This window comes from Vicia villosa, linkage group LG1 (genome assembly GCF_029867415.1).
Source record: "Vicia villosa cultivar HV-30 ecotype Madison, WI linkage group LG1, Vvil1.0, whole genome shotgun sequence".
Classification (NCBI taxonomy): domain Eukaryota; kingdom Viridiplantae; phylum Streptophyta; class Magnoliopsida; order Fabales; family Fabaceae; genus Vicia; species Vicia villosa.
Genome location: NC_081180.1, coordinates 3620816 through 3646976, shown reverse-complemented (window position 1 = coordinate 3646976; position 26161 = coordinate 3620816). Strand labels below are relative to the sequence as shown.

General features: G+C 34.0%; 3 protein-coding genes across 3 annotated transcripts; 1 reads left to right on the top strand and 2 right to left on the bottom strand.

Annotated features, from left to right (window-relative positions):
- The first annotated feature begins 5749 nt into the window (after positions 1–5749).
- On the top strand, positions 5750–6905 carry LOC131599720 (uncharacterized). Its single transcript, XM_058871994.1, has 2 exons — positions 5750–6169; positions 6281–6905. Exons 1-2 carry the CDS (start codon positions 5773–5775, stop codon positions 6742–6744), a joined length of 861 nt encoding a protein of 286 aa, XP_058727977.1. The 5' UTR covers positions 5750–5772; the 3' UTR covers positions 6745–6905.
- Positions 6906–14068: 7163 nt separating this feature from the next.
- On the bottom strand, positions 14069–19327 carry LOC131645265 (uncharacterized). Its single transcript, XM_058915938.1, has 8 exons — positions 18994–19327; positions 18301–18742; positions 17299–18215; positions 16007–17209; positions 15686–15859; positions 14729–15586; positions 14460–14657; positions 14069–14253 (listed from the first exon to the last, which is right to left on the bottom strand). Exons 1-8 carry the CDS (start codon positions 19325–19327, stop codon positions 14069–14071), a joined length of 4311 nt encoding a protein of 1436 aa, XP_058771921.1.
- Positions 19328–22123: 2796 nt separating this feature from the next.
- On the bottom strand, positions 22124–24302 carry LOC131645264 (uncharacterized). The gene is made up of 10 exons (XM_058915937.1): positions 24165–24302; positions 23814–24081; positions 23644–23734; positions 23438–23565; positions 23260–23350; positions 23027–23183; positions 22878–22936; positions 22559–22679; positions 22307–22477; positions 22124–22210 (listed from the first exon to the last, which is right to left on the bottom strand). Exons 1-10 carry the CDS (start codon positions 24300–24302, stop codon positions 22124–22126), a joined length of 1311 nt encoding a protein of 436 aa, XP_058771920.1.
- Between the last annotated feature and the right edge of the window lie 1859 nt (positions 24303–26161).

Genomic DNA, 26161 nt, shown 5'->3' with positions numbered 1-26161 from the left:
ATTCCTTTATTTGACTAATTCAAAACAAATATAATTGATTTTGAGAATTTTTTTATCGACCCCCTTATCTTCTTGGTCACCCGCAGCGAAAAACCAAAATATCCTTACTTCGGAAATGTATTTTCGAAGTAATTTTTTTTCAAAATTTTCCCAGAATTCGGAAATGCACTTCCGAAAAACATCAAATGAGAGTGTTTTCGGAGATGGATTTCCGAAAACACCCATTTTTGGGGTTTCAGAAATATACTTCCGAAAAATGCATGCTCACCCAGAATTTGGAGATCAGTGAAAGAAAATGGGAATCAATGGTAGCAAAAGGTGTAACTCATGAATTTGGAGATTTTATGGTGGACCTACCTTCCTACCTTCATGCTATTCCCAACTTGGAAAAAATGTGCAGAGTGAAAGTTCATAATATTCCAAAAGGGTCACTTTGCAGACCAACTCGTCGTGTAAAAAAACAGAATGGCCTGTTTAAGCTCTCTTCCATTGGGAATGGCATCCGCACCTATGACGCAAGTGATGGAAGAACATTCCTTAAAAAAACAGTTTTTGTTCCAATAGGGAGAATCGAAGAACATTCCTTGAAAAGTGTTAAACTGAAGCAAGTGATGGAAGTAAAAACTTTGCAGGTATTGGTGTCTATCATTGGTATGGTAAGTATGAAGTTTTGTAAATTCAGAGGTATGATTGTGTTACTAAAGGACAAGCAATAATGTAAGTTTGAGGTTGTGAAGACACTCTGTCAGCACGTAATTTGTACAACATTTTTGTTATATATTTCATCAAATTTAATTGCATTTTGATTAATTTTGATGAGAATTTATTAGGTTATTCAATAAGTGGAATAAAATGGAAGAAAGTGGAAAATATGAAGAAATGAGGTGAAAAGGAGAAATTGGAAAGACCACCATTGTGCCTCATTGTGAAGGATGCAGAGGCATGATGGCACGATAATGTCATGATCTAGGAATGTTTTACATCTTTTTTTAAGGGAATTATGCACACTTGTTGAGCATCTTCTGCGGGCGACCTAATTCAGACGACAAGAAAATATTACAGAGCTCTAGAGCGAAGGTTTTTATCACTAGAAACTAATTTCTAACCAGTAATTCATGTATTTTTACCTTATCTTTATTGTTGTGAATTGATTAGTCATAGGTAGCTAAATCTCTCATATCAGGTTTTGTTAAGATGAACTTCTATGGATCTATGGAGACCATATGTTAGGTCTTTATACTGTTACTCTTTTAATTAATTCAGTTTCTATTAAGTTAATCTTTATTCTTAATGCTTTATGTGTGTTTACAAATGTCTATGTAATGATTGAGATTCATGTTGATTACTAACAATAAATGTGTGAATCGGACCTAAATAAACTGCTCAACCTATTGATTGAGTTAGAGATAGGAAATATTTTGGTTGTGACTTAGGGTTTAACGAACGAACATCACCTATTCCAACTATTGTATTTACCTAAGAGTAAGGAATCATAGATTAGGATAGTGAGGTATACACCAAGAGATTGGGTATACTGGCTTAGTTAGACCATCATGGCAATTGAATTAAGCAACATAAGGGTAACATACTGTTAGCTGGGATTTTTTACAAGCCTCAAAGTCCAGCTAAGATAAGAAGAGAATGAGGAAACTATGGACTTAGTTTTTGGGTAAAGTGCATGCGGTCGACGCTTATAGGTGACCATTCGACAAGTAGACGATGATTCTAAGCTCTCGAAAGTTAGCTAGAAGAAAGAGTTGTGGACTTAGTAATTTTTCCAAAATATCAATTACAAGTATGTCGACCAAAGAGGTCGTTTCGACCAAGGCAGTTGGAATACACGAACGTGGCTGAGTAACCGTTGGAAAAGGAAGACTGGTTCACATTAGAAAGATGCGTGGAAGCGGTTTTTCTAGACAAAGGCATGCATCTAATAACGTGGCGCTCAGAGGAGAAAAGCTCGTCCATGGCAGCTATTCATATTTTAGTATAAATAGTAGTTTTTGTGATAGAACTAAGGGTGCCAAATTTACTGTCAAACTCACAAAAAACTCAGAGTACTCAAGCGAAGAACTAAATCAGTCCCTAGAGTGCAATATATGTTTGAACACCAAATTTCCATATTATGCAAAGTCTTACTTTCAATTTTACTTTACATTTTTTCATTTTTTACGGTCAAAACCTTTACTTTTCCAGTCAAAGCTTTACTTCCACTTGCTTTTGTTTTCACAATGTAATTTTGACCATTGTCAAAATCACCCACAATTTTACTATTGTTACAATATTTGTAAAGACTTCATGCACACTGTTCTAAGATTCCCTAATCGATCTCGCAAAGTATCCTTTAACAAGAGACTACAGTTGTTTACCAAATTCCAGGGTAAACACATACACTAACATCTGTTCTAAAATGCAAGGAATTCAAGACGAAACCTAATCACCTTTTGCATTCTTATAACTCGTATATTTACTTTTCGCATTCAAACTCGATCCCCTCGAAGTTCCATTTAATTTCGCACAAACGTACACCTTTTTAAATAGAAATTCTTGTGGATACGATCTTTAAATTATTACTTCAACTCGATCGATACATTTTCCAATTTTTTCATAAAGAAACCTATTTTATGTTGGGATCACTATTTGCAATCAGAGGCGAAAAATGCAGTTCAGTGTTACAATCGGGGCAATTGTTTAGTGAAAATTGTATGAAAGTAATGAAGGAAGAAACTATCAAAGCTAGCACACATATTGTTACATGCTTTGACCGTCATAAACACACTTTTAGTGTAAAGGAGACAATGGACCACAACAAGGGGAGGCTAAAGGGATACTATCGGGTCGAACTACATCAAGGTTGGTGCAACTATATAAAGTTTCAAGCCTTTTGTATGCCTTGCACCTATGGGTGGAAATAGGCTGGGCCGAGCTAGGCTTCGCCAAGTCTGAGTCTGGCCTGTCAAAAAAAACTGAAGCCTAAGTCTGGCCTGTAGCCTGTCGTAGGCTTATTTTTAGGCCTAAGTCTGGCCTTTTCGAAACTCTGTTTAGCCTGTTAGCCTACTTAAAAGCCTACTTGTTTTAGACATATGTAAATAAGCAATTAAAATAATGTTCAAATAGACTAACTAACTAAAAAAAGCAAGAGACTAAAAATTTGTTTGCATTGACTTATTTTAACTCACCTATTAGCATAAGTTATGTGAGACTATTTGCTTAAGAAAACTTATGAAAACAATGTTCATCATGTGTTTTCATCTTATTTTCACAAGGTCTTCAAGATAATCAAGTTTTATTAATGTATTTTAATTCAAAATACAAAACATAACATAATAATAAATAATAAATTATTCATAATTATTTAAATAGGCCCACCTGATAGGCTTAAAAGGCTTTGTTTAGGGTCTGAGGACTAGCCTTTTTAACCGTATAGGCTTATAAAAAAGCCTAGGCCTTTTCTATTTAAAAAAAATGGGTGGCCTGACTTGAGCCTGTATAAGCTAGCATGTAGGCCCTTGTTATCGGCCTGGCCTATTTCCACCCCTACTTGCACCCATGTTATTATGGTATGTTCAAGTGTTCTCCAAGACATTACCAAGCATCTATCACCTTATATAAAGTCGTAAATAAATTCGGTGTATACAACAATATCTTCCCAGTAGTAACAAAAGAGGAATGTCGACTTACATATCAAGTGGACATATTTTGACACAACGAAAAATATGCGAAGGAAGAAAATTGGTCGCTCCAACAACACACGTATTAAAACTGAAATGAGTACGAATGACAAAATGGTAAGATTATGTGGTATATGTCATCAGCCCTGACACTCTCTAAAACGCAGCTCTGCATGATAATATATTTATTTAGTTTAAATTATATATATATATATATATATATATATATATAATAACTTTTGATTACAAAAAACAAACATAAACATCCCTAAAACAACAACACAAACAACAAATTAAAATACTTAACAGCGCAACATATCTAAGAGATTACAACAATCAAAACAATATCATCTGGTGCAAATATCATATCTCTAACATCATTGTGATCTTTAACATGCACCCATATTCGTTGGATATTATAATTTTCATCCTCAATAGAGATGTACGAAACAAGTATCTCAATATTTTTTATTCTTTCACCATCGTTAATCTATCTGCAGGGCCGGCCCAACCAATCCAGAGGCCCTGTTTTAATAAAAAAAATATACCTAAAATTTAAAAATAATACAATTATAATAATTAAAATTAACAAATCAAAATATAATTGTATATTAATTTAAAATAAATTTAAGTATAATTATTTTGACTTTTAATCAATCTCATTTTTTTATGTACTGAGATTCTATCATAGTTTATTTAATTTATTAGATTTTTATTATAGTATTTTTTATGTCTACTAATATTAATATAAAAAAAATGAAACCTTCCCAAATTTAGGAGTTGTTGCTCCTATAAGGCCCTGGTTGGTTGCCACAATTATAAATCTTCAGTGTTGTAATATAATTTTCACACATTTAGGATAGCATATTAAATTTGTAATAAAATGTTAAAGTTTTCATTCTTCAAATGTAATATCCATATGTGTCAATAGAAAATAAGTTGAATAAAATAGAATTGGGTTAGAGTATATTTTGAGTACGAAGCTCCACATTGAATATTTAACAAATATTAAAAGTAATTAGAGTTATAAATAAATCTTTTCACGTTGAGAGCTTGATTAATAACTGCCATAAGTCGGACCTACATTTCATAATATATTATTTTCTTCGGTCACAGAAAATATTCTCTTTTTAGATACATTAAATAAATAATGCATTTGCACAAGACATTTCTTAGAGTGCGGTGCTTTTCTTTAAGAAAGAGGCCCTAGAAATATAGAGGCCATGTGCTAAGGCTCTTGCTGCGCTTGCACAGGATCGGCCCTGTCTATCTATCTAATCAAAATTTTAAGTTGCTCGAAACTCTGGATGTTCCAAGAACGCATCTTCATCGGAGACTCGATTCTCAAAAAACAAACATGCTCATTTCTTTAAACAACCATGACAAAGGTATGAAGAAAATGGTAGAAAACACTTTTTTTTAGTCCAATTGAATTGGCGCCTCCATTTACTTGTAATGCAATATCCTCAATTTAAATGGTGTTCCTATATTCAGTCGCCCTTTCAATTCACAATAGCTCTATGTTTTCAATTAGATTGACATGTGACCTATGTTGCCAATAGTTTTTGTTTGAAACATGAGCATATTTCAAAAATTAGTGAGAAATTTTGTTATTTAAAAAATTATTTTATAAATTTTGGTTAATTTAATAAATAAATTCGTCAAAATTAACTCGAATTTAAGCTAATAAAAACTAATACCTTTCAACGTTCAAGATGGGTGGCTTAAAATGATAAAAAAAAAATTATTATTTTATTTTCTCATTGAAAAATGACGAGGCAATGGATATTTTTGAATTTGTCTTTTTTGTTGTTGGTATATTCTCATTTGTGCTAATATGGACCCATAGTTACACGTGTATATATTAATTAAGGCAATTGGATTAGTAAGATTTTGTTACGTTTAACCGTGCGTGCTTATTTGGTCCAACTGAATTTAGACTCTTTTTGGTATATATTCATCCATATATCGTAATTATGGTTACATTCATTTATTCTTTTAATATAACTTTTGGATTTTATGCATAAATACGAAACCGCTTCTTTATTATTCTTACTCTATTAAGAGAGGGATGGAAATTCAAAACAGAATAATCATAGAAATGGGAAGTAATATTCCGATGACGTTTCAGAGGTTAGCGGCGGCGTTTGAGATCGACGAGGTGGCGCGTGTGAGGCTATGCCAAAGAAGTGGAAGCGAGCACTCGGCTAAAGATTCGACTGATTTGTCACATCTTGTGAAATCGTTCCTGGAGAAGAATTCTGTGAAAGAAGATTCGGTTGTTCACGATAATGATGATGGCGAATTTGAGTGTTATTATTATTCGGAGAAAAAGGAGATACTGCAAGAGATTTTTGGTGATGTTGATGATGATTATGTGAAAGAAAAGATTAGAAGAGAGGTTGAAGTTGCAATTGAGCTTGTGGCCGGAGATGAATCTTCGCCGGGATTCAAACGTCAGGTCATGTCACGTTTGCGGGAGAGAGGTTTTGATGCTGGTAACTAACTAGTACTTTTACTATTTCTTAATTAATTAGTAATTGTTATGAATTTCTTTCAATTTAAATCAGATAAGAATTTGTTCTGATGTTTTATATTTTTGTGTACAGGTCTTTGCAAAACAAGGTGGGAAAGAGATAGAAAATTTCCATCCGGTGACTATGAATACATTGATGTGAATTACGGTGGAAATCGATACATCATTGAAATATCTCTGATGGCTGAATTTGAAATAGCTCGTCCTATAGATCAATATGCTTCTTTACTTGATGTATTCCCTTATGTATTTGTTGGTAAAGTGGAAGAGCTGAAAAAGGTAGTGAGGTTGATGTGCACTGCTATTAAGGACTCAATGAAGATTATGGGAATGCATACACCTCCATGGAGAAGAAATAGTTACATGCAAGCTAAGTGGTTTAACTCTTATAAGAGAACAACTAATGAAGTTGCAGCAAGAAAATCTATTGGATTTGAAGCATACAATTGCAGGGACAATTTTGGGGGTAAAATTACTTTCAAAGTTGGCTATTTGACTGCATCATTTAATGTAGATGGTATTGGGATGAAATTATAGTCATATTGAAGAAGAGTGTACAAAAAATGATTTTTCATTTTTTTTTTCCCCTTAGCACAGGGCACAGAAGTGCTTCAGCACATTTTGCATAGTGAGCTGTGTAATGGGATGATTTTGCCTATGAAAATTACTACTAGCTTTGTTCCATATTAAAAGATCAATTTTGGCACATTTTGGGTCTTTATCATAATGAAAAGAAGCATATTTTAAGATGCATATTACTTAATAAAACTCTTTTAACATTTCTATTAAATGTTTTTTTTTCTTTCTGTTGAGTGTCTAGCCGGTGTGATTTCAGGGCCGGTCCCGACTTTTTAGAGGTCCTGGACAAATACTAAATTTTTAAATTTTATTTTATGATATATTTTTTTAATAATTTATATTTTATCATATAAATTTAAAAATAAGTGAATTTAATTTTTTAAATAAAAAATAAATATAATTTATATATATATTTTTTAAATAAGAGATAGGAGTATTCAATGTTAATCATTGGATTAATCAAGAGAGAGAAATAATAATTATATTAATATTTTAATAAATAATTTATTTCCCTCTCTTGATTAATCAAATGGTTAGCATTAAATTCTCTTATCTCTTATTTAAAAACCCTCCTACTTGATTTTTTTAGTTATATTAATAAATTTTTTTGGGGAAGTTCATTGTTGTTAACTTACGACTACATTTTGTTCATGTGCCATGGTGCATAAAAGTAAATATGATATTAAAAACTTGTTCTACCGTGGTCGAACACGGAACCATAATATTATTAGCGTAAGTTTCTTTCCGTTGGGCTACTACTTTAAGTTGCCATTAATTTAACAAATATGGTATTTATTATATATTATTTTTTATTTTTTACCCATTATTTTAATTTTGAGGCCCCTATTTTTTGAGGTCCTGGTCCATGGACCTGGTTGCCCTGGCCCAAGACCGGCCCTGTGTGATTTGTATGAATAAATCACAATTATTATCATAATTTTGTATTGATTTGGAAATAAATCAAATTTTAAGAAGAATGATAGAGAGTTTACTAGAATAATTTATTATTAGTTTTATTAGTATTTTGATGTATTAGATGTTATTATGTTTTCTAGAATATTCCTAATAGCTTTTGGGCTTTTAGTTATTTATCCATTAGGAGCATTATACATGTAGTGTCTTTGACACATTTTAGAGTATCAATCAAAGAAATCAAAATTTATCTTTTATCTCTATTTTCTTAGCTTAATTTTAATGTCTTTATCTTTTATTTGTTGAAACCCTAGTTCTATAGTCTTGGTAGGAATTTCTTCCTATCAATTGGTGCTTTCATTATGCACTCAACCTCTTCCATAGCATATTCTTGCTACAACCATCAATTTTATCATATTTCCGTTCCATCACCCATACACCCATATCCTACATGTTATTACCCATCCTTAAATCTTCCATTTTCAACCTTCATTACATACCAACAACAACACATCATTTCTGCTCCACATCAACAACCACCCTTCACTTTCTCTTCTCCTTATGAGTCCATTGTCACACACACAACACCTTCATCACCTAACCCATACATTTCATACCCACAACAACCTCGAAATTTCAATTCACAATCAGAAACATTTCACCAACAAATAGAAACTCTAAAACAATATTTGATTGAAACTCATGAGATCTCAAACAAATATAGAGAGGAGTTGAAGGAACAGATTCAAAATATTTCTGATTCACTGAAAAAGTCACAAGAAAAATTTAAAGAAAAATACGCTGTCAAGAGAAATGTAGAGGAACAGACAGAAGAAAAAGAAAATTCTGGTTCACACATAATTTCTCCGGCGAAATTTCCAGTGTCTACTCCGACGAGCATTCCGGTAGCATCTCCGACGAATTTCCCGAAGGTATCTCTTACATCGCTTCCGGCGAAAACTCAGGTGACTACTCCGGCGACAGTTATGAGGTCTTCTTCAACAACTCCGACACCAACTCAAGTGTCACTTCCGACTACTCCAGCAAAACAACCAGATCCAAAACCACCAAACATAATTTTGTTATCGGATCTGTCATTATCATTCACAAACCCATTTTTGCAAATACTAGATTTGAAACGGCCACCCGCGAAACCACCAGATCCACCACCGAAATCAAATCCACTTTGACTGCTTCCATTCTTTTATTTTTTATTTTGTATTGTTGAAAAAAAATGAAGCAAAAACGAAGGCAGCTGAAGGAAAACAATGTTGCGCTGCTATGAATTAGTAGAGAGAGTGTTTGATTTTTTTAGTGGTTAAAAGTGTGGAATGGTCAAGGCAAGAGAAGGAAAGAAGAAAGAGAAAAGAAAAATGGAGGAAATTAGAAACTCAGTCACGCTACTTTTACTCCTTCCATTATTACTATTATTATTATTATTATTATTATTATTATTATTATTATTATTATTATTATTAATATTAATGATTATTATTATTATTTTAATGATAATTGTTATATTTCCTTCCCACTCTCTCACTTTCACCAATTTTTCACTTTCACCAATTTTAATGATAGTTGTACAACTTTAACACCACAGACAATCTTGTGAATTTTGTACAACCATCATACAACGGTTTCTCTGCATCGCTTACCAACCTCTCGAACATTTTGGGACAATCCTCAAGATCTTCTTCAAGCGCTTCTGCAATCTCTTCGACTCGATCATAATCATATGTGTCTGTGCAATCGTCGTTTGAAGCATACTTCGTATTACACCTCGACTCAACATTCCCGTTACTTTTGTCACCATGCATTGTCCAACATGTATAACTTCTATCAATTCCAAACCGTAGTAAATGCGATGCCAACTTATTCCCGCCAACCTTATCCCCATAACAACAACCCAAGCAAGGACACGGCATTCGAATCGGGTCTTCGGAGTGCACAACCGCAAACTTAACGAATTCCCATACCCCTTTCTCGTACTCTTTCGACAATCGGTTTGAATTCATCCATGTTTTATCCATGTCTTAATTAAGCTAAACAAATGCTTTTGCTTCTTGGTTTCTCTATCAGGTACTAAGGAATTCTGTCAAGATAAGAAATAGCTATCATCATTATGTCTTGATCAGAATACCTAATGAGATCCTATAAAGTGTGAATAATAGAAATAAATCTTGTCAAACCACTCAAGTCTTGAAATAGAATGTTATGCAACTATAGTACAAAAATATACTACTGTGAATAAGCAACACTTAAGCAATACCTAATGAGATCCTATAGCTTTCATATTGGTTAAGTTGGTAGTTAACTAAAGATAGGAAGTTAACAATTGTTGCCTGATCTTTATACCACAATTTTTTTTTAATTAGTTACACCATTTTTTTTACGATTAGACAATGTTTATTTAAGATCTTTATACCATAATTTTTCTTTGAATTGGTTACAATGTTTTTTTACGGTTAGATAATATTTATTTAAGTATTGTAAATATCAACTTTATATAAAAAAAAAGTAATTATATTTAGGTAAATATACAAGTAATTTTTAATATTTACTTTAAAAAAATTCCATTTTAAACAATATACAATGTTTAATTATATTTAGCACTTAATATACAATAATAGACAAACTCTATACACCACAAGAAAATCTGTGATTGGCTACAACAAAAACCGTAGCTAATACGTAGCAAATCTCTATCAAAGAGAGTTAGTTGGAGATTAGTTTGGGGTTAACTACGATATATGCCGTAGCATGAATTTAGTGGCTAATCACCAATTTTAATTGCTTTGACCTAAATCTAAGTTATAGGTGGAAAGCAAATTTGTCATGTGACTGTTTTGTCTTTTGGCTCTCTATGCAAGCATGACACTTCATGTAAATTGATGCCAGCTGCTACCAACGTTAACATATTACCAGCTGCTATCAACAGTACGAAATGGGTCACCCACTACATGAAACCACCACCCATTACATGAAACCACCTGGAAATTTTAGGCTTGAAATTTGATATTATTTTACAACCTTGAGGACAAGGTTGTTTTTGAAGGGGTTGGTAATGATAGAGAGCTTACTAGAATAATTTATTATTAGTTTTATTAGTATTTTGATGTATTAGATGTTATTATGTTTTCTAGAACTAGTGTCTTACCCGTGCGTTCGCACGGGTATCCGTCGGTCTTGCGCATTGTGTTTTAGGGCACTTTCATAAAATAGGGAAAATGAATATATATGTGTAAGTTCATATAATAAGGTAAAATATTTTAAATAGGTTAAAAATACATGTTGAGCCTTATAATTGGTTAATATATGTAAGTTAATAGGACAATAAAGTTTATTGGGCCTTAGATGGTTAGCCTTGGTGCAGAAAACCTAATTTTATTGTTAGACCTAATATGTTAATAGGCCCACAAAAGAATCCTATTATTGTTATTGTTACATAACGTTGGCATTTAAAATTAAAGAAACGTTTGATTCATAACTCTTCAACGTGTTGGCAATCAAAGGCTGTGTCTTCCTAAGTCTGTCTTTGGCATTGTTGGTGTAAGAAACGCAGGGTTCGGTGATAAGTCTGAAGAACAAAATGTCGCAGCCAAGAAGGTATGTGCATGTGTTACTGTTTATGTTGTTTGCAGAGTTTATTATAAGATATTCATCCATTTAGAGGTCACAATGGTGTTTTGATTTCAGTTCACCCGATCGGTTGGAGTTGCAAACACCATGGAAGCAGCTCACAGTTGAGAGGATGCTGAGTGGGTCACATGAGAATGAGGATGTTATGGAGGAATGGAAGAAACAACATGAAAGATTGAATCGTGTCGAAGATGCTGGTAAAGTTTCTGTAGAGGCTGCCAGTGTTGTCGAAAATAAAGGGTAATCTTATAGTTTAATTTTTTTTTTTTGCATTGAATTCCATTTAACCTCCACAAAATTGAATGTGTTTCCGTCATAATGTGTTACAACTTAGTTTAATAAATAGTTTGTATGTTATTGTGTTGAAGGGTTGATGGAGATGGGATAGGAAGTTCTGTGGGATTATCAGATACTGCTGATTTGAATGAATACATAATGATATCTTCTGATAGTGAGAGGTAAAGTTTATTTATAAGTGATAGGGAATATATTATAGTTATAGGTATACTGATGTTGTTGTGTTGGCATTGTGCTGTAAATGTGGTGTTAATTTCAGAGAAATGAGTCCTATACAGGAGGAGCTGGAAGAAGCGTACTGGACTCGTGAAGTTCATGATGTAAAGAAGTTTTGCTCAAATGTTATGGTAAGCAGTGTTCAAAGTCTATAGTTGTTGGCACAATGGTGTTATACACAGAAGTAATGTAACTAATATTGTCTGTCAATGAGTGCAGCATATTTCTGCAGAAATAGTAGACAAATGTGGACTTGCTGGAATGTCAGAGATTACCCTCTATGATGTGGACAACGGGTACCCATATGAGTGCAATGTGAAGAAGAGGCCAAAAAAAAATGAAACATATTTGTATGGAGAATGGTTTGACTATGTAAGGGCAGCTGAACTGAAAGAAGGAGATAAAGTGCACTTTGTGATTTATTACCCGCTAGTGTTAGATATTACGGTAACAGTGGAGCGCAGTGGTGATCGTTGACAAAGCTGTTGGTTAGGCAATGTTTGTGGTGGATGTATAGGGTCGTTTTTTGGCAGTTTGGTTTGTATGGGAATTATCGTTTAGTTTTTTTGTTGTAATGGCGGATGTGAACAAAGCTTAACAATTATGGCACTATGTATGGTTTTAAATTAAAAATTATCAATTTTGGTTTTAAGTTTCATGGAATGTGCCAAATCTGCCATGGTTTTATATGCAAAATTGATTACCAATCTGTTTTTAAATTAAGTATTGTTTATTATAAGTATTGAACAGGATATCTATCAAAATTGATCAGAATAGGGTGCCTAATTTCATTATTGTTGGTATAAGTAGGGGTATGGGTCCTGTAAATGGTAGGCTATTAAATCTAAATGGTGAACATACAACAATGGACTTATGAATAGTTGAAAATTCAATTTAATAGTATATGTTAAAGAGTAGTACGATAATATTAAATGGTTATAAAATAGTTGTAATGAGTTATATTATATTGGGATGTGAAAGATCAATTGGGTTATGGGTAGTTAATGTTTTTCGTGAGGAATATAAATAAAATGAAAACTGTTTTGAAGTGATGTAAATGCAAAGAAGACTAATTGAACAATTGCATTGAATTCTATTGGACGGTGGAATAGTTGCAGGTATGTAAAGAGTCCATTTAGAGTGTTATATAAGTAATGTGTAGGAAGTTTGAAAGCACTAAAAAGTGAAGCAGTCATCATTACTCTGCAACCAATAGTGTAAGCTGCGAAATTCTGAAAAGATGGAAGGAAGAGTTTATCAAGCAATGAGAGGTAAAGGTAAATATATCATTTGAAAGGTTGCTCTGTTACATTTTGAATTTAAAAGTTATATATGGTTGCATGCAGGCGAAGAAAACTCGGTGAACCAAATGGCTGTGAGGAAAGCTGTCACTTCTGATAACTCTGTGTATGTTTGAATTAGCTTATGTTGAGTATACGTTTTTATGCTTGAATTTAGAATGTTTGATAACACATTTATTTATTGACCATGTTGTTTGTTTGTATTATGTTTCAGATGCCATGAACCGGATGGTGAGGATGTTAGTTGCCATGCAGAGCAGCCTGCTAAGTTACAATATTGTATCTGGAAGCAAGATGTGGCCAATGGGAAGATGGCTCAGTCATGTCTTCTTGTAAGTTATTACTCGTTTTAAGCTTATTGTCTTTCCCTATCAGTTAATGGAATAATCTAATGTTGTTTTATATTAATATTGCAGGAAATTCCTGAGCATGTTGTGGCAAGTCGCTGGCTCCATGGAGCAAGGTTTGTAGATTTGGTTGACTGGGAAAGAGAAGTCAGGTATGAATGTGAAGTTCATCATACCGAAAAGGGTCAGATGTTCTTAGGGCGTGGTTGGTACAAATTTACCAAGGAAAGGTGTCTGCTTGATGGAGACTCGATGGGCTTCAGCATTAAGGATCCCGTCAGCAAGGAGATACTTGTAACAATGTTGAAAAATTGAAAATGATGTAAAAGTTTGTTATAAGTATCTATCTCTTTAACATTTTGTAACTCTCTGGTGGACTTAGGTCCACCTTTATATTAATATATATGATTTTGGTATTTAGATGTTATGCTATAAATATATTATTTCTGTTACTTGCATTGCTAATATGCTGTTAGTAATATATATTACTGCTGTTACTTGCAATACTAATATGCCGTTAGTAATATATATTACCGCCGTTACAGATTTAGTGTAATTAATCTTTAAAACTTAGACATTGTTAAAAACTTCTTTATACAAAACATTTGTAGTTTTCCCCCTGAATTTCTTTTCTTCATCATGTATCAGTATTTTGATTCCCTTTTTTGTTGTTACTCTTGACAATGTGACATAAATCTGGCCATGTGTGAATACATCTTTTGGTAAGTACAAACCAACGTTATCCAATGACTGGCCTGGGATTTGTTGATTGTCATAGAATAGGAAACTATAATAGGGAACTGTCTCCTATTCAGTTTGAATGGCCATGGTGATTGGGATGGTGACATGTCCATTCGAGGTATGTAAACCAAATTTCCCAAACCTTTACCACCCATGATTCAAGCCTCGAGTACATGGGCTGCCATCTTTGTTATACACAGCCTTGTGCCGTTACACAAACCTTCAGATTGATCTATATTTCTCATGAGCATTATAGGTGTCCCAACCTTTAGTTTTAAGTGATGGTTTGGCAAACCTGATGTTCGGAGGGAACTTAGAAATTCTGGCGTGAGGATATCAACTACTGTTGGGTCATGAATCTCAGACTTGTCAACTGAATTTGCGCTGTAGTAGTCACGAATCTCTCCTGCATTGTTGACTGAACAGAATTAGTAAAAGCATAAAATAGATTAATATAATCCATTAAATTATATATTTTTGTTGCTTAACCTGGCATCAAGTTAAGTATATGGTCATTGATCTGATCAACAATCTCCAGTGTAGAGGCAAGTATCGCTCGACTTTTAAGGTAATCAACACATTGGAAATTATTTATGAAATCAGGGTATGTGGTATTGACAATGGCCACAATTGGATCATCGAATTCTGTTATCAGAATATCAGGTGGTATGTTGATTTCGGCGGTGCCGTCATTAGGCTCAGATATTCGGCCCTCTCCTATTCTTAAAAGCCAATCTGAAAACTGTGCTATCTCATTTTTGTCAGTCTGTGTTGATCCTGTTCGTAGCCGCATGTTTCTTGTCAATGTTAATACCTCAACTGAATGCCATATGTAAGATGCATTTATGGCACAGTGTACAATATCAGAACGACTGCCTCTGGGGACGACAGGTAAAATCTGTCTGAAATCGCCCCCGAAAACAACAACCTTTCCACCAAATACATCAGTTGCATTTTTGTCTGCACTCATAACATCTTTCAAAGTTCTGTCAAGCGATTCTATTGCATACTTATGCGCCATTGGTGCCTCATCCCATATTATAAGCTTTGTATGTCGTAACATGTCTGCAACATCATCGTTGAATTCAATCTTGCAAGTAGAATTGTCCATAGTTGGTACCGGTATCCTGAACTTTGAATGTGCAGTTCTACCTCCTGGAAGTAACAATGATGCTATACCGCTAGTTGCAACAGTTAAACATATATCGTGTTTTGATCTTAAAGCTGTTGCGAGTGTTCTCCACATATATGTTTTTCCGGTACCACCATAACCATGAAGGAAGAAAACGGCAGGTTTCTGAGACTCCACAGCATGGATGATTTTTTCATAAATACCTCTTTGCTCATCTTAGGAACATAATATTGATGGTAGAATAGTGTTATAATAATTGATTCATAGAATTTCAAAGTGTAAAATAAAATGAATTTAATTGACGCAATAGTTACCTGTAAGAGCAGCAAACAGATTTTCAAATTCTGAGTTCATTGACGCTGTATCATAATTACGCTCATCATATATGAGCCTGTTTCCCAACTGTTCAAGAACATAAGCATCCGGATATGGAATAGGACTAAATTCCTTTAGTGTCCTTCTATTTGCTTGAAGTAGTTTCTCAATTTCTATTAAAGTCAAATTTTATAACTCTTCTTGTGTGAGGACCAATTCTGCATTGATATGAGAAATTGAGTTATAATACTGTTGGTAAGTCATCTGTAGGTTGTTATTAAGAAATTGTTTTGTTTGCTATTTTATTATGTCTAACAAACCTGGATTTGCAGCCAATGCTCTTTGTGTATGTAAGACACCATCAGATAATAGGAGCCAAGTTTGTTCCCAAACATGTGCAGGGCGATTAACAGCACCAGACAAAAGCATGATAACAAACAATTTTCGAAGAAAATGACCAGTCCCCCAATGACTTGCCTCCTTTATAGCAGTTATGTATTCTTTGTCGTCTTCAAGAAATCCCATTGCAAAGCATGCATCTCTGAATGTATCATACTGAATGTTATCCACGGTCCTGATTTCCTCATATGTTGTTGGTCCTTTTGCCACCGTCAACATCATGCGCAGGTAAAACAGTTCACCAGTTGTTGGCGGAACCCATATGAGACGTCCAATGGTGAAGCCTTTTTTCCGCGGTTTCCATTCTCTCTGTTTTTTGTGATAAACGAACTTTGAAACAAATTGACCATAAGTTAATGTTTGTGCCTCTTCATATTTAGCATTTGCCACCAGCCATGCAGTAAACATCGATTCAGTCACACTTGCAGTTTCCAGCACATTTTCCATGCGTGCATAATCTATATAGTATATAGGCTTCTCCCCAACCAAATGATAGAACATACGTTCCACGGCTGGTTTTCTGCCATGAATATTGTAAGAGTAAATGCGCCAACATGCTTCACTAGGAGAGACATACCTGCAGTCGAGATATTGTTGGATTTCATCTACAGGTTGATTGCTATTTGTTGAAACTGCTGCTGTTATTCTGTCATAGCCTTTATTGATATATTTGAAAAGATATTTTATGGAAGTTCTCTGATTACACCATTCCATGTTTATATGTGCCTGGTATTTCATAAGAAATCTGGTGTTATATGGAACCACATGTCTGTTGTCCAAGGTGATACCATTTTTTTCAATAGTGAAGGTTTTTGATCTTCTCCTATACAGTGGATATCCCTCTGCATCAACAATAGTGTGTTCAATAAACTTTTTGGGATAGTATTTAGAACATCGTCCATTCTTCATACATTGTGAGGTCACGCGCGCAAGGCCACAAGGTCCATGCATCATATTTGCCTTAACCAATTTGTATAAATTGGGATGAACAGTCGGGTCGAGAATTTTAGTAGAAATGATCTTGTCTATGTCAGATGGTGTTTGGTATTTGCTCTGAGGGTGTAGGAATATCAAGATGTGAGCATGTGGCAATCCCCGCTTTTGGAATTCAATGGTGTACATATCTATTAAATTGAAAGTTAGTTTGATGTAATATTTTGGTACTACACAGACACATGATTGAAAAGTAGTATAATTAAATGAAACAACTTACATGCAATCACTTTTCCAACGACATGGTGTTTTGTAATATCATCCATAAGGGTATCAAACTTTATTTTGAAAACTTTTGAAATGATATCTGGCCTATCATGGGGTTTTAGACCTGTGCCTGACAATGCTCTTTTAATTTCAGGCCAATTTGGGTTGCAGGTAAAAGTAACAAATAAATCAGGGAATCCCAATTGACTTGAAATGGCCATACCGTCAAAATATAGTTGATCCATATATCTCTTGCTACCAACAAATGTTGATGGTAGAACAACTCGTTTTCCTCGCTTTTGGTGTTCATTTCTTGTATTGCCATCCGTTTGAGCGGTCAAATTATTATATTTGCCCACTCTTAATTTCGATTGATTATCTCTCAACCAATTCAGTCGTTCGGATTCCATCATAGCATAGCCATCGACTAAGAATTGTTGAAATAGGCGTCTTGAGTAAAGTAGTGTTTTTGCCTCTTTGCGACGTTGTTGTAACCGGTAAGAAAACCAATCCTTAATGCTTTGACGGTTCCTCCTAGTGACCTCAGTTTCATGGCGATATCTGTGCATTATATTTTTCCTATAACCATCTTCCCCATAAGGAAATATAAGAGGATACTGATAAGCCAAATATGCTGGGTGAAACTCATCTATTCGTTGCAAACCACCGTTGTGGCGCTGAATTAAGATGTCCCTTTTATCAGCAGAATCAATGTCTCCCACAATGAGTGCAGCCACTTCTGAGACAGTAGGTTTGTTGTAAACACGGCCATCTTCGGATCTATCAGAAATAAGCCTGAGTTTTAAATCTGTGAAAGAATTTGTTCTTAAAACATCTCTTGCCATTCTAAAAGCTTTGGCATGAACATTCTGCTCATCTAACATCATCTTGAGCTTATTGACAACCGGTCGCTCGATGCCTTTGTTGTCCCTGTTTATTTTTCGCAGTCATGAATAAATAGTTTAACAAAATATTTTTATAAAACAATTGTGTAATTATGTCTGAGCAAGCTTACTTGAAACATTTTATTCTGTGTTCAACTTCATTGTCCGTGTCATAGATGTATAATTGAGCATATTGCGGAGGTTGCCCTGTTTCTGGCAGTAGTGTACCAATTCGATGACAGGTCTGACCCTGCAGTCTCAAAGTAGGGGGTCCTCCTCTTTTAGAGTATGTTGTGTCGAACTTCATTCCAGGGGAAGTGAAGGAGAACATTGCGTTGTATGTTCGTATGTTAGCCTGGTAGTTTTTACTATCTGAATATGATTTATTAAATAGCAGATCTTGCAACACCTGTGGAGGTTGTTCAAGGAACGGAAGAACAATTTTTCCTCCACGGCAGCAACGATAAAAGCGAGGAGTTGCTGTAATTTTGTGTCTATTCACTTTTTCTTGGTACCACATACATGCTTGGCAGTGTGCGCATTCATAACTTTGGTCGCCAATATCGTAATATTCTGAAAGAAGAAAGCACAATATTGAATATGTCTATTAACAGAAGAAGTGTACATCATTTGGTTATCAGTGTATGATATGGAAATACCTTGAAGATGGGCCTCCTGTAATTGTGTCGGGTTTGTATCTTTGTCAGAGTCGGAAATATTAGAAGAATTTAAATTATTGTCAGAGTTGGAGTCATCATTGTCTTGATAATGAGATTCAACAGACTTATTATGATTTTAGGTAGATGGATGATCCATGGACTGACTTGCCATATTATAATTTGAAGTAGATGCATGATCCATGTTCTGACTTTGACTAACAATGTTGTTTGTATTTTGAACCCTACTAACTTCAGTATTGAACAAATTTCTCAATCTTTTTCTGTTATCCAAGATTATCTTCCTTCTCTTTCTAGCCATAGCCGTTTCAATAGTGGTTTCATATGTTACAGAGGATGTAAAATTATGATTTAAATGGGGAGTGAGGTTGCTTGATCTGAGACGGTTTCGATAATCCCTCTTTGCTTTAAGAATAAGCTTTCTCCTCTTTCTTGCAATGGATGTTTGAAGAGCAGTGTTTTTAACAACATCTGTTACCATCACAAACACAAAAGTAGGATGAATAATAATACTATAAATAAGATTGATTTGTATAGATTTATGCACACAATATGAGATGTATAGCATGCTACTTCATGATTTTGAATACTAAAAGTTTACAGTTTCTAATTGAAGGGGAATTGGTGGGTTCAAATGTCATGAATGCAGTGTTGATTTTAATTTTTCTTTCATACTTGAATATATATGAAGTTGGAACTGAATATGAATAGAATGATGGTTATTGATTTAAATTACCACTTATCCCTCCCTTATAACTGTTGTGTGTGTTAAATGTATTTAATTTAATCTATACAGGTTATTTATAATATTTTATTTGATGGATGTGTTACTATTTTAAAAGACTTTAAGTAAAAACTAATATTAAAAGTAAATAGAAACTGAACAGTTAACCCACTTTCTGCATGTACCAAGTACTTGTTTCCTATTGCACTGAATAGAAGTTTAGCATTGCAACTGCCTGCGGTTAGGGTTTTCGACAATGGCATCTTCACACGGTGGTCCTTCTGTGCGGATTCCCTCTGATGATGAAAATGATTTCAGGTATGAGGAGATAATTTTATTTCACCTTTGCTTTGCCGTACAAAATAGGGTATATTGGTATACAAAATATGGTAGTGTGGTAATAACAGTTAATAGCATTTAGTGATGGGTGTAGTATCAATATAGCTTAATGTTGTATTATGTGTGATATTTGTCAAGAAATCAAATGCGAATGAATGACTATTGTTGTTTTTTATTGTTGGATTGTATATCCCGTCGTTGCTCGGTATATGACTATTGCTTAGTAAAGAATGCTTCATATGCGGTTTGTTTTTAATCCATATTTGATGTTGGAACAGCGATGATCAGGCAATGGAAATCATAGAAGAATTGGTAAAGGAAACAGGGTACGATCCTAAGGTGGAAAGAAAACGCAGGAATAAACAGCGCAATGTCACCCCTGGTCGTGTTGTGTCGAATGTTGATGTTGTCACACAAAATAGCGCAAGTGTTAAAAGCAATCCCAATGCAGGACCTATAAAGATAAAAGAGGAATCAACAGACATTGAAACAAATGAAATCAAAGTTTCTGAAGTTGGTGAATCAAGTGGATCAAAAGAGGGTAAGAAACAAAAGGGTAAAGTGGTGAAAAAAGCAAAGGTGGGTACAGACATTACTGTAGACAGTTCTACAGGGGCTCAAAATTTTTTTCTGGAACACCCATGTTACAAATGCTAAATCTACACAGCAGAATGTAATGGTAAGGAGATATTTGAATATGAGCATCATGTTATTGAAAATGTAAATAGTATATATTGTTAATAGTTCCATTATTTCCTGTATGCAGCATTTCCCTAAGGAAATCGCCAAAAGATGCCTCCGTCGCTTTCAAGATGAAATCAACCTGCTGGATGTGAGGACGAAGAACATTGTTACCTGTCAGGTTCACAAAGCTAACAGAAAGGGAATACCCCAACCATATGAAAAGTACATGGCCCTGGGATGGTACGAATTCGCCAAATCTCTTAATCTGCGTAATGGGGATACAATAGCGTGGAGTATGCTGCGATTCTCTCCGTATATCTATGTGAAGGTTGAAAGACAATGAAGAAACTGCTGCTATTAGCAAACCGTGTACTATACCTGAATTTTAATGGTTATATTATATGTTGGGAATGTTATTTTGGTACATTGTGTTATATATATTCTGCTACATGTTATTTTGTAAGCACTTTATCCAAAATGGGAACACAGTAATATTGTGACCATTAGAAGATCTAATGTATAATCGTTTTCGAGACAAATTTTTTAAGTTCTCCTATTATATTCTATTAATCCGCTCTGATATGTTGTTAGTTAAAATGAAATCTGTCCCATAATATTGTATCAACATTATACTAAGATTAGACATAAAATTATTTATTGATAGTTAACATAGTCAAATGTTAAAAGTTATGGTGTTTGTTTGTGAGGCACAATCAATGTTTTAGTTTACAATGTAATGACAGAAAGCTTAGATTTTGCTAATCCAAACAAACCGTTCTTTGCGACATCATTATTGCAACTACATGCAATAGAATATTCATTAGTATATCACGGTCAATTTCAGACTTTCTATTGTAAGGTTTATATCGTCGAAATAATAAAAAAACAGCACCCCGTTATAAGAGGTATAGTTAAAATGGAATGTTTGATATATGTTCAAAAAGAATCTAAATAATTAATAATAGTATATATAATATGTAGTTGAATTTGAATCATTTGAATATAATAAGACACACAAACCATAGATAATTCTTAAATCAAAATGAACATAACAGAAGCACATAGCCAGTATTCATGCACTAATTATTACAGAAAATGAAATCACACACATGATTAAAAGCAAAGGAAACTAACATTCAGTTTTTATAACAAACACCTAAGCAAAACACACACGAAATAAAAATAGATCTAATCAATCTTCTCCATTTTAATTATCTTCTTCAGCTTGTTTGATGACAGTTCTCCATCATGTAATCCGTCCAAATCAGTGGATTCACTTGATGCAGCAGGAAGATGCCTCTTACCACCAGGTGTGACAGCATCAGGCTTGTGCTCAGATGTAATTTCCAGGTCCTGCAAGGCCACGATGAAGACTATTAGTTAGGAATATTGATATAAATGTAAGTAGGTAAGTGTGTTGCAGTGAGACTTACTGTAACCAATTCACAGTCTTCATTGGCATCTGTTTTAGCCTCATCAACACTCTCTTTAATCTATATATTGTTAAACACAGTTTTCAGTATAATATAATCACAGGAAAAGTAAAAAAATGCATACACAGTATAAAATTTCTACCTCCAGAGTCTCAGGTACGACAGTTTGGATTGGAATAGGTTCCTTGAGAATTTACCAAAGAAAAACAAAATCAGGCAAAAAATTGTTATAATATGAAGTCCTCTTTTATAAAACAAATGTCAGTTTATAAGAGCTGACCTCATCTGTTCCCCATTTTCCCTTAAGTTGCTGGATAATAAGATCATTTTTTATAATCATAACGACGGAACAGTTCTTCCAGCGTGGATGCCACTTAACCTTCATAGCCATTTCCAACTTCAACAACTGATCAAGTGCTAACGGAAAGTCCAATGGATCAGTAATTCCACCCTATTTAAACAACTGGCCATATTAGTGTACACAAAGTATCGTAAAGTACATTCTAATTCGTCTGCACAATATAAATATAACCTGAATCATAGTGTTACGAAGTTGGGATGCAGATAAACCCAACAACATTTCACATTCTCTGTTCCAGAAGACAAAATTGCAGCTTTTGCCCCCATGAGTAACCTCAATCTCAATCTTATACCTGAACATCATAAGAAGTCGTTCCGTTAAAAAAGCAGACAACATAGAAACATCACAAACATGACAGAAACAACATATATTAGGTGAGAACAACTAAAACCTAAGGACTTCAGCCATGGTTTCATGACCAGCTTCACACTCAAAGGGGGGGTTGTCCCCACGCGCTATAGATTGACACATATAACAGGCACAATAGTACCATCCAAACGGAGACGCTACTAATAATTTTGTTGTAGCGACAGTAGCACAAAATGTAACCTGGACAAATAGCAGCCAAAATCAGAAATAAGTGATGCACTAAACGATGAGGTTATAATTATGATAATATAGGAAAATAGAAAGACATACATCCGTAAGTTGAATAATCTCAGCAATAGGCAAAACAACAGCCTTTGAGAACAATTTTTGCACAGGAGTCAGCTGTTGATTTTCAGAACTTTGGGAGGAATATTGGGAATTCCCTCCGAGTTGTTCAGACAGGGTTACCCTGCTCTCCTCAGGCATTCTGCAGAGCATGGATCATTATCAAATTCATACATGAAAAAAATAATTGCTCAAAATGGATGACACTATCAACATACCTATCAATAAAGTCTTTCATGACAGAAAAATCAGCATCAACACATAAAAGGGTCACATTGTAGGTGTTTGTCACAGACAGAGGATACTTTCCTGCAAATTCAAATTATACCTTGTCAATATATTTATCGCAGATTTTGTAGTTTTAGTATTAATTTAAAAAATAAGTCATAGAATAACCTTCTTCCTTCACTTTGGCATACTGAAGCAACACAACTGTAGGGAGTGATGCAGCAACCCTAACTTTGTTAAACTTGATGAACTGATCCGCGTATGATTCCCACAGAGTACAGTTCAACATGTTGTTGCTAAACCATGATCACAACACATTAAGATATATAACATGATTCATATATCAGGGAGTCTAATGTATAAAAAAAAGAAACCTGTGGTCACGCAACATCATGCTAATTTGCTGCTTCTTTGCACCCGACTCAGTCTGTGCATAACCAATACTATCCACCATTCCAACGACATCTGAAATAAATTTATTAATTTCACACGGCTAAAATGCATCAAAACATGAGATAATAAAACAACCAAAAACCATACTCACGAATCAGAACATGTTTGTCAAACCTCCCTGTTATGATGTCCGTAAAACTTGTAAATAAAATCGATTTCGGGGGTATCTCATGTTTGTCTTCATCAAGAACAGACGTTCCAGCAGTAAACTTTATCATATATTTGTGTCCCGATGCCCTGAACGCCAGAACATAAGGCACCACCTTAAAATTAGATACAGTATAAGTATGCCCTAATAAGCATTTTTCGGTGAACACCGACACATGCGGTGCTGGAACAACAGCATGAATATCATCTCCCTGCGGCAGAAACCAAAAAATGATTCAAACTATACAAACATAGGTAAATGATAAACATACTGAAACATAAACAGGGTAATCACCAATTTGTCAACAAAGATCATTTCAAAATGTTCCTTGTTGTTGGAGACAACATTCCATTTGTAGTGAATCCTAACAACAATCTTCCAAAGCTCTTTTCCATCATTGATCTCTGCTATTCTCTCAACAGGCCTTGACATGATAATGCAAATTCACACTGCACTGAATGATAACCGCAGAAGTTAGCAAGCATGGAAAGAGAAGAATGAAATCACTGATAAATAGGCAAGCCATTTAAACAGGTAATTACTGCAATTGTGCAGTTTGGAACGTGGATAGGCACACAATAATGGACCTTACATAACTGCAACAGCATGAGAAGCTGGGAGGGTGAAACTCCCACAGCAATAACTGCCGCAGCCCACCATGCAGATGAAGGATCAAAAATTCAGTATTAACCGCCAAAGCTGATGTGGATTAACCATGGAACAGATGCTGATGTGGATAGCTTAAGAAAGTCTCAAATGGTAGACTTTTCTTATATGATAGATATTCCTAATAGCTTTTGGGCTTTTAATAGCTTTTGGGCTTTTAGTTATTTATCCATTAGGAGCATTATATATGTAGTGTCTTTGACACATTTTAGAGTATGAATCAAAGAAATCAAAATTTATCTTTTATCTCTATTTTCTTAGCTTAATTTTAATGTCTTTATCTTTTATTTGTTGAAACCCTAGTTCTATAGTCTTGGTAGGAATTTCTTCCTATCAAAGAATGAAAATTTGACAAATCTAAAATTGAAGTTGATCTCAGTTGACAAATTTTCATGGTAATTAAAATCGAACTAGACTAGCCGGTTTAATCGATTGGACTGAAATCAGAACCCTAGCCAATTTGTTTAGACATGAAAATCGACATGCAGAAGAATCAGAATTTAAATAGAAAAATCAATCAAAATCGATAAAAAAAATGGGAGTTTAGATGATTTTTAAGGTCAGACCAAATTTTGCTTTTGATTTACTTAAAACATAATAAAAAATTTCGTTTTGAATCAAAATGTTTTCTCCTTTCTTCTCTAATCAAAATGCCGGTTCTGTTGTACACAATAAATAGAGAAATAAAATAAAAAAGTTAAAAGTAAAATCTATTCTCAATTCTTGTTGTTCTATGTTTATTGAATGAAAATAAATATTATTCTCAATTCTTGTTGTTCTATGTTTATTGAATGAAAATAAATATTATATAGAGTGAAGATCCATTTTGGTCCCTCACAAAAAAAGACCCGATTTAATCCCTTATAAAATTTAACCGGACCATATTAGTCCTTCTATTAATATTTTTTCAAACCGTTTTTTGCTACTTTTAAACCGTGACTAGACTGCCACGTTGATTTTATTTTTTAAATACTAAATTGATTTTTATTTTTAAATTCGTTTTTAAACAATTCTGATTTGATAATTTTAATTTCATTTGTAAACAATTTTGATTTTATAAGTTGAAATCTGAAATAAATTCTTAATGAGACCAAGAAAGTATGCAAGTTATAACAATCAATTTTGATTTTAATTTCATTTGTACATGACACAACCTGAAATATTTGACGTCCTTAATGAGACCAGGAAAGTATGCACTTTACAACAATCAATCTATGGATTTAATCAAGCTTCTATAAGTTGAAATCTTCATTTTGATGAAATTGTAAAACAATACAGATTCAGTAAAAACAAAGTTGAACCTTATGTTGGCAAGAAGTTTAGTGAAAGCATATTCGTATTCCTGGTATTATAGGTAGATGACATATTATTTATGAAAAAATGACATTCTTATATTGCACCAAGTTAAGCCTTGGATAGAAAGTCATTTTTATATGAAAGATCTAAGTAAAACAACCTATATATTAGGAATTAAGATCTATAGAGATATATCACAAAAGCTTTTTGGCCTAAGTGATACTACATATGTTGACAAAGTGCTAAGATGCTTTAATATGCATGATTCCAAGAAAGGTTTCATACTTATGCAACTTGACTTGTGTATACAGAAACACAATCTGTCTTCG

Coding starts and splice junctions, on each gene's coding strand:
- LOC131599720 (XM_058871994.1), top strand. CDS start 5,773: ATGGGAAGTAATATTCCGATGACGTTTCAGAGGTTAGCGGCGGCGTTT. Junction 6,170..6,280: donor GGAGAGAGGTTTTGATGCTG/GTAACTAACTAG, acceptor TTTTGTGTACAG/GTCTTTGCAAAACAAGGTGG.
- LOC131645265 (XM_058915938.1), bottom strand. CDS start 19,327: ATGGTAACAGATGTTGTTAAAAACACTGCTCTTCAAACATCCATTGCA. Junction 18,743..18,993: donor TTCAAATTATAATATGGCAA/GTCAGTCCATGG, acceptor TTCTTCTTTCAG/AATATTACGATATTGGCGAC. Junction 14,254..14,459: donor AAATATAGATCAATCTGAAG/GTTTGTGTAACG, acceptor AACAAATCCCAG/GCCAGTCATTGGATAACGTT.
- LOC131645264 (XM_058915937.1), bottom strand. CDS start 24,302: ATGTCAAGGCCTGTTGAGAGAATAGCAGAGATCAATGATGGAAAAGAG. Junction 23,735..23,813: donor TGACAAACATGTTCTGATTC/GTGAGTATGGTT, acceptor AATTTATTTCAG/ATGTCGTTGGAATGGTGGAT. Junction 23,566..23,643: donor ATGATGTTGCGTGACCACAG/GTTTCTTTTTTT, acceptor ATCATGGTTTAG/CAACAACATGTTGAACTGTA.